The following is a 12,517-nucleotide window of genomic DNA, read 5'->3' on the forward strand; positions in this document are numbered from 1 at the left end:
AACCTTGAGCCTCCATTGTATTGCAATCCTGACTTCACGAAAGCGAAAGCCAAGATATCACACTGGTTTGAAACAAGACAACTTTGCGCATTTGACGCCGAATTATCTTGTGCTCTTCTTTCATATATTTCCAGGATGACGCTCCTCTCAGATATCATCTCCGCCTCGGCGCATTTACACAACTCTAACCACCTATCCAGCAACGAGTATGACCGTCGGATTCGCGAGCTAGTTGAATACTTCAGGCGGCTACAAACGACCAAGGCACTCGACTCATTTGTCAATGATGAGTCTTTTCTCGGTGTAAGCAGCTTTATTCATACCAAATCTCATCTGTGAAAGTTCTATGGGTTCGCAGCTAATATACATTTATATCTAGCGTTTTGACCCAGCGATAGATTCTATCCCATATCTTTTCATACTACATGTGCAAATACAGAAGGCACAGGAACTGAATGCCGATTCATTCCCAGCAGATATCCGCCCCTCTGGGAAGCTATGGACATGCGCTGCACATTTTTTGGCGAATTTTGATGGGGTCCAAGTCAGATACGCTGGACGAGAATGGCGCCTTCTTGTTGAGCTCGTGGGGCAAGCCTCACAAGCTGCATCAACGGCAAGTCGGCTATTTTCCAACGTTTCTTGGATCTAATTGCTAACATAACCGTGCTACAGCCACTGCTAGGCGCTACGCTGGTTAAAGACGCTATGCTTCGTCTTGACCCATCATGTGCCGTTTTCACCTCGAGTCACCTCTTGCTTGTCCGGCTTTGTCTCCAGGCGAAAGCATATTCTTGTGCATTGCCGGTCTTGAATAAGCAGATTTGTCATTTCCCAATTTCGCAGGGACGTCCCTCTTCAGAGCCCTCTGTGCTTTGCGCAGATCACGGGTCAAGTGTATCCTTTATGACTGAAGCTTCCGGGGTTTCATCCAACCTATCATATCGAGACTACTTGCAGTACTTTCTGTATGGTGGTATGGTGTACATGGCGTTGAAGGAGTGGCGTAATGCACTTCATTTCCTTGGGATTGTCATCTCTACGCCTAGTACTAGCTCCGTGAGCTTGATTATGGTGGAAGCCTACAAAAAATGGGTTCTGGTAGGCTTACTCGAAAAGGGCAAGGTAGGTTATCTCTTCGCTGAAGGAAAAAAAGAAAACACTCGACAGCATTAGCCCTATTGTTTCCTTGAGCTAATTGTTTCCGTGAGCAGCTCTGTCCGCCTCCAAGCATTACAGCACCGCATGTGGTGAAAGTGTATCAATCACTTGCGAGGCCGTATATCATTCTTGCTCATGCATTTGAACGTGGTGATTTGAAGAGACTTACCGCTGAAATTGATGCTGCCAAGGGAGTCTGGTGCGCGGTAGGTGGCGAGTCTAGTTGACACTGGGTTGTCACGTTTTGATATTCAGGACTAATGCCGCCGCTTTAGGACAATAATCTCGGTCTCATTGCCCAGGTAGTGGGTGCTTTCTTCGGTCAAACTGTGATCAAGCTTGGGAAAACCTTTGCAGCTTTAACGATGGCCGACCTTTCAAAGCAGGTGTTTCCCTCCCCTGTGTGTGCAGAAGTCACTGGATCCGCTGTTTCATCCCTCATCATGTCCCATGCTTTGAATGCGACATTGGTGCAGACCAAAGATCATGCTGAGTCTTCTATGCTACGGTTCTCGTCCATCCATTCGTTACCTCAACTCTCTCATGAGTTGGACTTACAGTCCCAACTCAAGCAAGAGATGAGGCTGATGGAGACCCTGGTGATTAATCTTGGGGAAACCAATAATAACCTGGGATTAAGCGATGAGTACGTTGATAGCCTACATAAGGGTCAGGTTTGGTCAGGGTCTAGTGAAGTCAATCCCATTCTAGGGGGGAGACTGGACTTGAGATGGATGAAGATCTAATGGGTGACATGTCCTGAGTTCATCTTTATGGTACCAAGGGGCAATAGGGACTGAATAGTCTTGCTTTGAATGTATTGCTGGTGGTGCTAGTCACTTGTGGTGCATTTATACTAATTGCCGATGATTGTCATGGATGTAGGGGATTGATACAGTCACCCCGCAAACTATTAGGGATCCTGCCCACACGTTTTTAAACCGACCACCTTCGACTGTTAATTATAGTCATAAGAACGCCACTGCGTGCTATTAATCCCAATCGTAGATATATAAATTACTATCTTTTTGGCCCCCGCTTCGCGCGGGAGCATAGTTCTAACCACGAGATAACTAAGTATGGGACACCCCGAAGCTAGTTGGCTACAGAATGTTAGATGTGTATAGTATAGATAATAGTGGTATATAATGTCGAATACTGAGATTGAATACATGGTGGAAACAAGGTATTATACCCATAAAATCATGTGACAACTGGTACCAGACATACTATATAAATATATACTATAGTTTAGACTTCTGTAAAGTCTAACTTTGGGCCTAAGGTCCGGGCTCGAAACCCGACCCGTAACGAGCTAGGGTTCGAACTTCTCGAGCTCGACCCGGACCCTAGCTTATAGGGGGGCGGGGGGGGGCGCGGATAAGCCCCCCCCCCCCCCCCCCCCCCCCCCCCACTAAGCTCGAAATTATATAAAACTATAGTCTTAGCGTTTATAAAGTGGCCAAATTATCTAAATAAATAACTATCTTTTATATATATTCTAGTTTATATATAGAATTATACTATATTATTATGATAAGGAATAGGAAATATTTAGAAATTCTAGTGAATTAAGATATATCTTAGATATCTTAGTATAAAAACTAAGCTTTATAACTATATAGACTAAGTGGTTAGAAATATTAGAAATATTCTATATATATTCTATACTAGCACTTATATTAATTAGAGGAAGCTCCATTTTTAACTCTCTATCTTTAGAAGTGATTATCTTAACTTTATTATTTAAATTTCGAACTATTTTCTTTTATTCCTCTATTTACTAATATCCGTACTAACGTTCTCTATTATATTAGAATTCGCTCTTTTTAACCTTTTTCTTATCTTCCTATTTAATAATATAATCTTATTAATCTATATATACTTAATAAAAGCTATTATATTTAGGCTTTTAAAGTATAGTAGTTAGTATTAGAACTACTAACTGTTACGGACATGCTAGTCACCAATCAGTTGTGGGGACCGCAACTACTGATGGGCCACCGAGAGCCAACCGAACGATCTGTCATCAGATCACGTGCACCATCCTATACTCTGGGATACCCGGGTGTTCAGGGAAAAGAGAAACCGTGATCATGCTCAGTGAGCAAGAGCATGATCAGCCCTGAGCAGGACCCACTTCCAGAGGATATCCGGTACATATGTTACTATATGGACCAGCAAACCTCTGCCACCACGATTAGGCAATCACCACGTGATCATACAAGTAGTAGAACGGTCGGCGGTAGAAGTAGTAGAGGGATTCTACTATTCTACTATCTACCATTCTATATAGGAAGAACTCAGGGATATATAAGGACACTCATTCATGTATCTAGTTTAGTTCTTCGTCTTCAATCATACATTGTTACTTATGTATACCTTTGGAACTTCAGTGACTCTTTAACTTGATTATAACTTGACAACACTCACGAGCAGACCAATACTCCGGTATAGATCTACTCGGCGCTCTACCTGGCATCGTTCCTCGATACCTCAATAGGACCCATCCTGCAGTAAGGCCTGATAGGCAACAGTACGGTTGAGAGTACAGATCGTTGACGTTGGAAACCTGAGAAGCATAAGGCAAGTATAACCTGGAAACCTTCTAACCTAACTATGACCAGTTAGCAGTGCGTAACACTAACCTACTAGCTATATTATTAAAAAGAGTTTTCTTATCCGGCTAAATTATTTAGTATTAATAGTAATAGAGTAAGATATTATACTCTATAAACTATTTTTAACTAAAGATTATATTATATCTTCCTAAGTCTATAAGAAGTATAGGAACTTATTATTATATTTATCTATTTATATAAATAGTAAGAGATATAATATAAGTAATTAATTTACTAGGGGTTCTATTAAAGCTCTAGATTAGGTATTTTTAGTTAAGTCGTTCTACTTAGATTCTAAATCGTTTTTTAAATAGTAAAATTATTACTAAATTTATAAAAATATAACTATCTACTCTAGTATTATTAAGTATTAAAATAGAAAAGGAATATCTATTATATATTAATTAAGTATTAAAAACTAAACTATCTTTAAGACCTCTAATTAACTTTTATAAATCTAATAAGTAAAGTAAATCTTATAATTATTTAAATAGGAGACTTTATCTAAGTACTAGCTTTTCTCTAGTTATCTTTAAGTTCTTAATTTTTAATAATATAAGGAGTTAAAGTAATAGCTATAACTAAGATATTCGACTTATTCTTTAAATATCTATTAAGTTATATATCTTTATTCTTTATAGTTAAAATATCGACCCTTTTTTTATAAAAGTCTCTTATTTAATAGTGGATAAATTAGTAGAAATAATACTTCTTTTATACTTTATATAAGGAGTATATTAATTAATAGCTATTTTAATACTACTACTACTTCTAATTAGAATAGTAGAATAGGAATAAAAAGTATTCTTTAATTCTTATTATAGATTAATTTTATAAGATATACTATAATAGTTTTAAATAAAGGCCTTAAAGGAAATAGAATCTTAGTAAATAGCCTATATTATTTAGCTTTAAAGTAGATATAAAAGTTTTAAATATAGATATATTTTCGGTTTTCTTTAATAATAATAATCTCTTTAGTAAACTATATAAATTTAGCGAGAAAATTAGTAAAGCTATCCTTTAGTTTTATCTTTAATTTATAATATATAATATAGGCTTTAGTATAATAATTTAAGTTTATAAAAATAGTTTTTAGATAAGCGATTATATTATTAATATTAGTATATAAAGCACTTAATTTAGTATTTAGGCGAGATATAATATATAATTAAGCTTTTCCTTTATAACGACTTTATATATAAAATTTATAATAAACTAGTAATAGGTAATAATCTATATTTACTTTAAGCTTCTATTAGATAATAGTTTCCTATATTTTAAAACGAACTTCTTTACTATCGTTAAATATTAGAGCGTTAAATATTTTAATAGATTTATAGATAATAATAGCCTTTATATTAGTACGCTAGAGCTATTCTAGTTTAAATTCTACTATAGGCTTAAAAGTTAGAATATAAGATAATCTCTTTTATAAGCTATATAATTATAATAAGTAACTACTTCCTCTCTCTTAAGTAATTAGGATTTCGGTTTTAATTTTATTAATTTAAAGGATAGTTACTTTAACTTTAAGATCTTAGTTTCTTTCTTTTAACTTATTATACTCGGTTTATAGAATCACTTTTTAATCGGAATCTTATATAGTATATAGAAGAACCTTCTCTAATATTATTATCTTTATTAAGTTTACTAGTATTAGCTAATCTTAAGTAACTATTTTTTATTTAATACTATCTTCTTTATCTAGTATAGTAATAATAGGTTACTTACTATAGTTTATAGGTAGGTTTCGTTTCGATCCGACTATTTTAATTAGTTAAAGATTAAATTTAGGATCGAGTTAAGTCTTAGCTTTATAATACTAAAGAACGAAAGTAAAGATAAAGCGGGACTAAGACTAATTATAATAATAGTCTATATAGTCGTACTACTTATTTAGAAATAAAAGTAGTACTTAGTATTATATTACTAGCTAGTTCTTTAAATAAAAAGAGTGTATTTAACGAAAATACTAAGTATAGAGAGTAAAAGAAAAGGAAGAAGAGGATTAGTTAGTATATTGTCCTATCATATTTAAAAGTTAATACTTCTACTATTATAATCCTATTAATATAACATGTAAGTGATTTAAACTATACAATGCATTTTAGTTTAAAAATGCAACATTACAAATAATGATTTAATAATATAACCATACAATGTAAAATATAATATGAACATACAATGCATTATGCAACATTACAATATAACCATACAATGCATTTATTAAAATGCAACATTACAAATAATGATTTAATAAATATAAACCATATATGAATTTATTAAAATGCAACATTACATATGATTTAATAATATGACTATACTATGCATTTTAAATCTATCATTATGACGATAACACATTTAATTAGATCTATCTAGATCTATTTTCAAAAGAGATAAATAAGACTATAACCACCGAGATAATAATCTTTTTACAACACGGTTAATATCTTGTATATATTGAATATACTTCAATTAACTAAATACAACCTTTTTATCTCTTTACTTTCTTACCTTTCATCTTTAGTTTTTTCTTTCCTACCATCTAACCCCTATAACCTCCTAGATGTCCTTTATAGGGCCTTAGTGTAAACCATATAAATATTATCCTCTAAGTGTCTTAACCCGGCAGGCGGTTAGCAACAGTAGAACTATAGTTGTCAACTCTAGATCGTGACACTTTATTGTATAACTAAACTATATTTTAAGGTATATCTTAAGCTAAATATATACTTCGGTAATCTAAGATCCTAACTTAAGAAGAAATAGCTAGGTAAAACGGGTAGTATTGTTAGTAAAGGTTATAAAGTAGTATTTACTACTATCTATATAAAGCGTTAAGTTTAATGCTTCTACTATTATAATCCTATTAATATAACATGTAAGTGATTTTAAACTATACAATGCATTTTAAACTAAAATGCAACATTACAAATAATGATTTAATAATATAACCATACAATGCATTTATTAAAATGCAACATATAAACATACAATGCATTATACAACATTACAATATAACCATACAATGCATTTGTTAAAATGCAACATTACAAAATAATGATTTAATAAATATGAATATAACCATACAATGCATTTATTAAAATGCAACATTACAAAATAATGATTTAATAATATAACTATACAATGCATTTTAAATCTATCATTATGACGATAACACATTTAATTAGATCTATCTAGATATATCTTCAAAAGAGATAAATAAGACTATAACCACCGAGATAAAAATATTTTTTACAATATGGTTAATATCTTCTATATATTGAATATACTTCAATTAACCAAATACAACCTTTTTATCTCTTTACTTTCTTACCTTTTCATCTTTAGTTTTTTCCTTCCTACCATCTAACCCCTATAACCTCTTAGAAATATAATATGTAAGTGATTTAAACTATACAATGCATTTTAAAATTTACTAAAATATAACGATATAATATATTTTAAATCTATTATTATAACGATAACACAATCAATTAGATCTATCTAGATCTATTTTCAAAAGAGATAAATAAGACTATAACCACCGAGATAATAATTTTTATAACATGGTTAATATCTTCTTTATATTGAATATACTTCAATTAACAAAATACAACCTTTTTATCTCTTTACTTTCTTACCTTTCATCTGTAGTTTTTCCTTCCTACCATCTAACCCCTATAACCTCCTAGAAGGCTATTTAGTAGGCGCTCTCTAGCGATATAATAGTAATCAGAATACACTATCTTACCTATCTTATCTAGCTTTATTTAAGCTAGCTCCTTAATTATCTAAAGGCTATCCCTCTAAATAAGAATATAGAAATAAAGTAGACTAACTAGAAGTTATCTATAGTAAAGGTAAATACTTAGTATTAGATATAGAGAATCTTATATACCTTAAATAAGGTCTATTATCTTACTATATATATCTATATAAATTTATAATATTAGGCGGCCTTTCTCTAACTTCAAGAAAAGAGATCCTAGCTTATTCTAATCTAGGATATAAGGACTTAGTAGAATTCTACTTTTTTAATACTTTATTATATAAAGAGACTATATAGTTTTTTCTAGCCTTTCTATAAGGAGTATAACTATAAGGAGATATTACTTAATAATTAAGAATAGCGTTAAATTAACTATCTTCTATAAATTACTCGGCTATTCTTTAACTATATAATAAAGCTCTTAAAGATAAAGGAGGTTATAATTTATCTTATCTTTAAGATTTATAATACCCTCTTTAATCACTTTTTTTAAGTAGAGGTACTACTTAGATATAAGCGTATTTCTAGGAGGTTATAGGGGTTAGATGGTAGGAAGGAAAAAACTAAAGATGAAAGGTAAGAAAGTAAAGAGATAAAAAGGTTGTATTTAGTTAATTGAAGTATATTCAATATATACAAGATATTAACCGTGTTGTAAAAAGATTATTATCTCGGTGGTTATAGTCTTATTTATCTCTTTTGAAAATAGATCTAGATAGATCTAATTAAATGTGTTATCGTCATAATGATAGATTTAAAATGCATTGTATAGTTATATTATTAAATCACTATTTTGTAATGTTGCATTTTAATAAATGCATTGTATGGTTATTTGTAACGTTGCATTTTAACCATAATATATTATTAAATCATTATTTGTAATGTTGCATTTTAGTTTTAAAATGTATTGTATAGTTTGGATTATAATAGTAGAAGCATTAAAATTAACTATAATCCACTTTTTATTATAGTATTCTATAAAAATTAGATATATATTTAAAGTATTTATAGCCGGTCACTTAAAGCTTAATAAGTACTACTTTTAAACTAATAATCCTAAAAGATATATCTATATAATTAGGATAATACTAGCCCCTAATAGTAGATTTTAATTCTTTTTATCTAATAATTAGGAGCTTTACTAATATAATACCTACTAAAAATTATTCTAAGAATTATTAATTCTATATTAAAAGCGTCTTATAATAAATTAAAGATCGACTAATACTCTAATAATAGTGTTATCTAGTTTTAGGCTAAATAAGATATTAAAGAGTAATAAGATATTTATAAAGCTAGCTAGTAATAAGATAACTTAATATCTCGATAATAGTATATTTATAATCTATTTCTTCCTTATATAGGATAATACTAATCTATGTATACTACTAGATCTAATTAATATTAAATCTCTTTAATTTTAATAGGAGAACTAATCACGTTTCCCTATAATCGCCTTATTTACTTATAATATTCTCTCTATCCTAATAACTAATACTATTTAAGATATTTATTATTATAGCTATAATTATCTAAAGTATAAAATAATCGAGGAACTTATATTATTTCTATATATAATAAGATTTAATCTTAAGGATACTAAAGTAAAATAGCTCTAATAGTTCTTTATATTAGCTAAGATTAAGTTAGTAAAAGTGTAGAATAATAATTATATAGAGAATACTAAACTTAACCTAATTAGTAATAATAAAGAGGAGGACGGAGTATATAATAGACTATAAGAGATATCTCTTTATTTAATAGATATAGATATAGATATAATAGAGCTATAGTTACTAAAGACTATAATTTAGATATATGCCTTAAGGAGGAAACGTAAGAGTAGAGTAAATAATAATTTTAAGTAATATTAGAGAAATATATCCTAATTTAGTTATCTAATTCATTCTTAATTTATTCTAGAAGAGCGCTATAAGTAAAATACTTAATTTTATAAGTAAAAAATATATAATTATATAGTTACACGCTAGAAGTCTATTTATCTAGTTTACACTATATTAGGGCCCTAATAGGTTACCCAATAGGTTACAGAATTAGACCCAAAACCTATTTTAGCTTAGGTTGGGTTCGGGTTCGGGTTAGAGTGGGTTGTCCCGAAGTCTAGTGAATATCTTCTATATATTGAATATACTTTAATTAACAAATACAACCTTTTTATCTCTTACTTTCTTACCTTTTACCTTTAGTTTTTCCTTCCTACTATCTAACCCCTATAACCTCCTAGATAGGGGCTTAGGGGGGTTCTAATTAAGATAATAATCAATTACTAGCCGAGCGTAGCCCTTAATATTATAGGTAATATACTAGATATATAGGATAATATTAGTATTTAGGAATATCGAGTAAAATAGAAATTAGTACTATTTTAAGCAGAGAGTAAGATCTATCGATTAGTAGTTTTTTTTAAAAATAGAGGCTAATTTAATTTATATAATTAGAATACTTACCTTCTTAATAGTATTCTAGTTTATATATTAGATTTATAGTCTATTTCGTTATTAGCGTTAAGAAACTTTATAAAATTGAGTAATACTATTATATATTCTTAGTATCTTTAAGTATATTGGTTATTATTAATTATAAAAGTTATTAATTTTAGATAATAGAGTTATAGAAATATATATTTATAACTATAGCTAGATAGCGTATACTTCTTATGTAAATACCAAATTTTTTAACTTTTATATTTCCCCTATAGGATATTAATATTTTAGTAAAACCAATAAAAAGTGCTTTAATTCTTCTACTTAGAAATCTTTTAAATAAGATATTATTAGAGTTCGTATATTCTAAAGTTAAGATTTTTACGACTAGCTTTAACTAGATTTAGGGGTTATTAAATTTAGTAGAGAAATAAGGGTGGATCGAGGGCGGTTTAAAGGCGGCCCGTATATTATATGGGCGGATTAAGGGCTAGATAAGGGCGGCCCTTAATTAGCCTAGTAAATCTAGCTAATTATAGAGATTATCTTAAGTTAAAGTGGGTTATATTATAATATATTTATTATTTACTATAATAGAAACCTTAAAAATAGGGTTATTATAGAAGGGGATAAGGTAAGAGATATACTAGAAATAACCCTAACCTTTATCGGAAATCCTATTTATTAGGACTTAATAATAATCTAGTAGGATAATAAAAAAAGATACTAAGATACCTTAAAAGGAGCTTATTTTATCTATAGAGATCTAGAATACTAGGCGAATAAGTGTCTTTAAAAGGCGACTATCTAATAAATTAGTAAAATAAACTAGAAAGAATAGAAAAAGAAGATTAAAACTAGATCTATTCTTACTTTAGAAAGAGGGGAAGAGCTAAGATAGGTCTTAAATCGCTAGCTTAACTTATATTAATTAGGATATAAACTCGTTTAAATACAGACCCTGCCACTAAGTATTTACCCACCCGCATTTTCACCCCACCCCTATGAAATATATATCTTTATATACTACTACGTAGCAGCACCATTTTTCATGCTATTCACATTTAAAAGGATAGGTTTAAACCCTATGAATCTCTCGCTTAGAAAAAACATTTAATATTTTGTATAATATCCCTTAGCTCTCTATACCGCCTTACATCGTCTCTCTATACTCAAAACCAATCTATCTATTTTATCCTACAGTATTGCGTCCCAAGCATACCGTATATATCTTTTAAAAACCTTCCAATCCTCCTCCGACCTTCCTATATATATCAACTCCGGATATAATTTAAAAAGCTTGAGTTTTAACCACCGCCAAATAGGTTTAATAGGGTTTAAACTAGGGGAGTGCGTAGGCTAGCCCTTAACGTATACCCTATAGGTTTCAAACCACTCCTATATAAGCTTCGTAGTATAAATCCTAGCATTATCTTACTAGAAGATAAAACTAGGTTTATAATTTAGAATAAGGCCCTTCTCGAGTGCGCTAATATATAATACCGCGGTATATCTAGTTTTTAAAGAGTTAGGGTTAATATCCTTCTCCCACTCTATTATAACTAGATTTAAACGGCCACTAAACCAAATAGCACCCTAAACCATTTAAGATATATCTTTAATATATACCTTAATATTCACTAGTTCCTTTTAGTAAGCCTTAGACTAAAAACGCTAGCACTATTAGGGTCTATAGTTCGAGGTTCGTTAAACAGAACACTTATCTAAGAAGATCTAACTTTAAACTCTATTTCCTAACTAATTTTAACGCTAACGCCGTGTAAAGTTATATCTCTTCCGAGCTAAAACCCCTCCAATTAGGATTTTCTATTTCGATCGGTATTTAAAAAGGCGGAAGTCCTATAAAACTTAAATAATTAACGTCCGGGAGGGATTACTAGGTATAAGTGCACTTAGCTATTTATAGGTATAAAAGGGATGCCGGCGAGCTTAGAGATAAATATAATAGCGAGTTCGATCACTAAACACCTTTAGACGACCGGTTCGAGGGAGGGATTCGAGAGTGTTATACTCTTTAACGCGCTGAATTATATTTGAATATCGTTTTAACAGCTACACCTAAATTCAATAGCTAGCTTTTAACTATATGATACCACCTTGATAAGCGTAGAGAATAGCTAAGCGCTACTCAGCTGAAAGCTCACCTTTTGCTCTACGTAATGAGCTTTTTCTATGCCAGGGGGAGGCATAGGGGTGGTGTAGGAAGAAGAAAAAAAAGAAAGTGGGTGGTTGTTAGGGTGATTTCAAAGTGGGGCTGTGGGTAAATACTTTGTGACCCCTATATACTATAATTATATTCTATAAAGATATAAAAACTATAGTAGATCTTAATATTTATATAAATCTAGATATAGTTAGTAAGTAATTTACTCTCGCTCATAAGCTTTATTAAGCTCTCTTTTTAATACCCTTTTTATAAGAAGTAGACTAGAAATAGCTCTAAACTTATAGTATTTATTAGATACCTTACTAATATAAAAGGAGTTATAAAATCC

At 30.7% G+C, this 12,517-nt stretch overlaps 1 protein-coding gene across 1 annotated transcript; it reads left to right on the forward strand.

Annotated features, from left to right (window-relative positions):
* Window positions 1–135: 135 nt before the first annotated feature.
* N7471_012171 (putative COP9 subunit 3) lies at window positions 136–1,907 on the forward strand (the record flags this gene model as incomplete). Its single annotated transcript, XM_057284890.1, has 5 exons — window positions 136–303; window positions 380–616; window positions 676–1,125; window positions 1,215–1,367; window positions 1,437–1,907. The coding sequence occupies 5 exons, from the start codon at window positions 136–138 to the stop codon at window positions 1,905–1,907; spliced, it is 1,479 nt and encodes a 492-aa protein (XP_057131156.1).
* Window positions 1,908–12,517: the final 10,610 nt, after the last annotated feature.

Source organism: Penicillium samsonianum, assembly GCF_028829775.1.
Source record: "Penicillium samsonianum strain IBT 33392 chromosome Unknown utg000007l_segment0_segment0, whole genome shotgun sequence".
Lineage (NCBI taxonomy): Eukaryota > Fungi > Ascomycota > Eurotiomycetes > Eurotiales > Aspergillaceae > Penicillium > Penicillium samsonianum.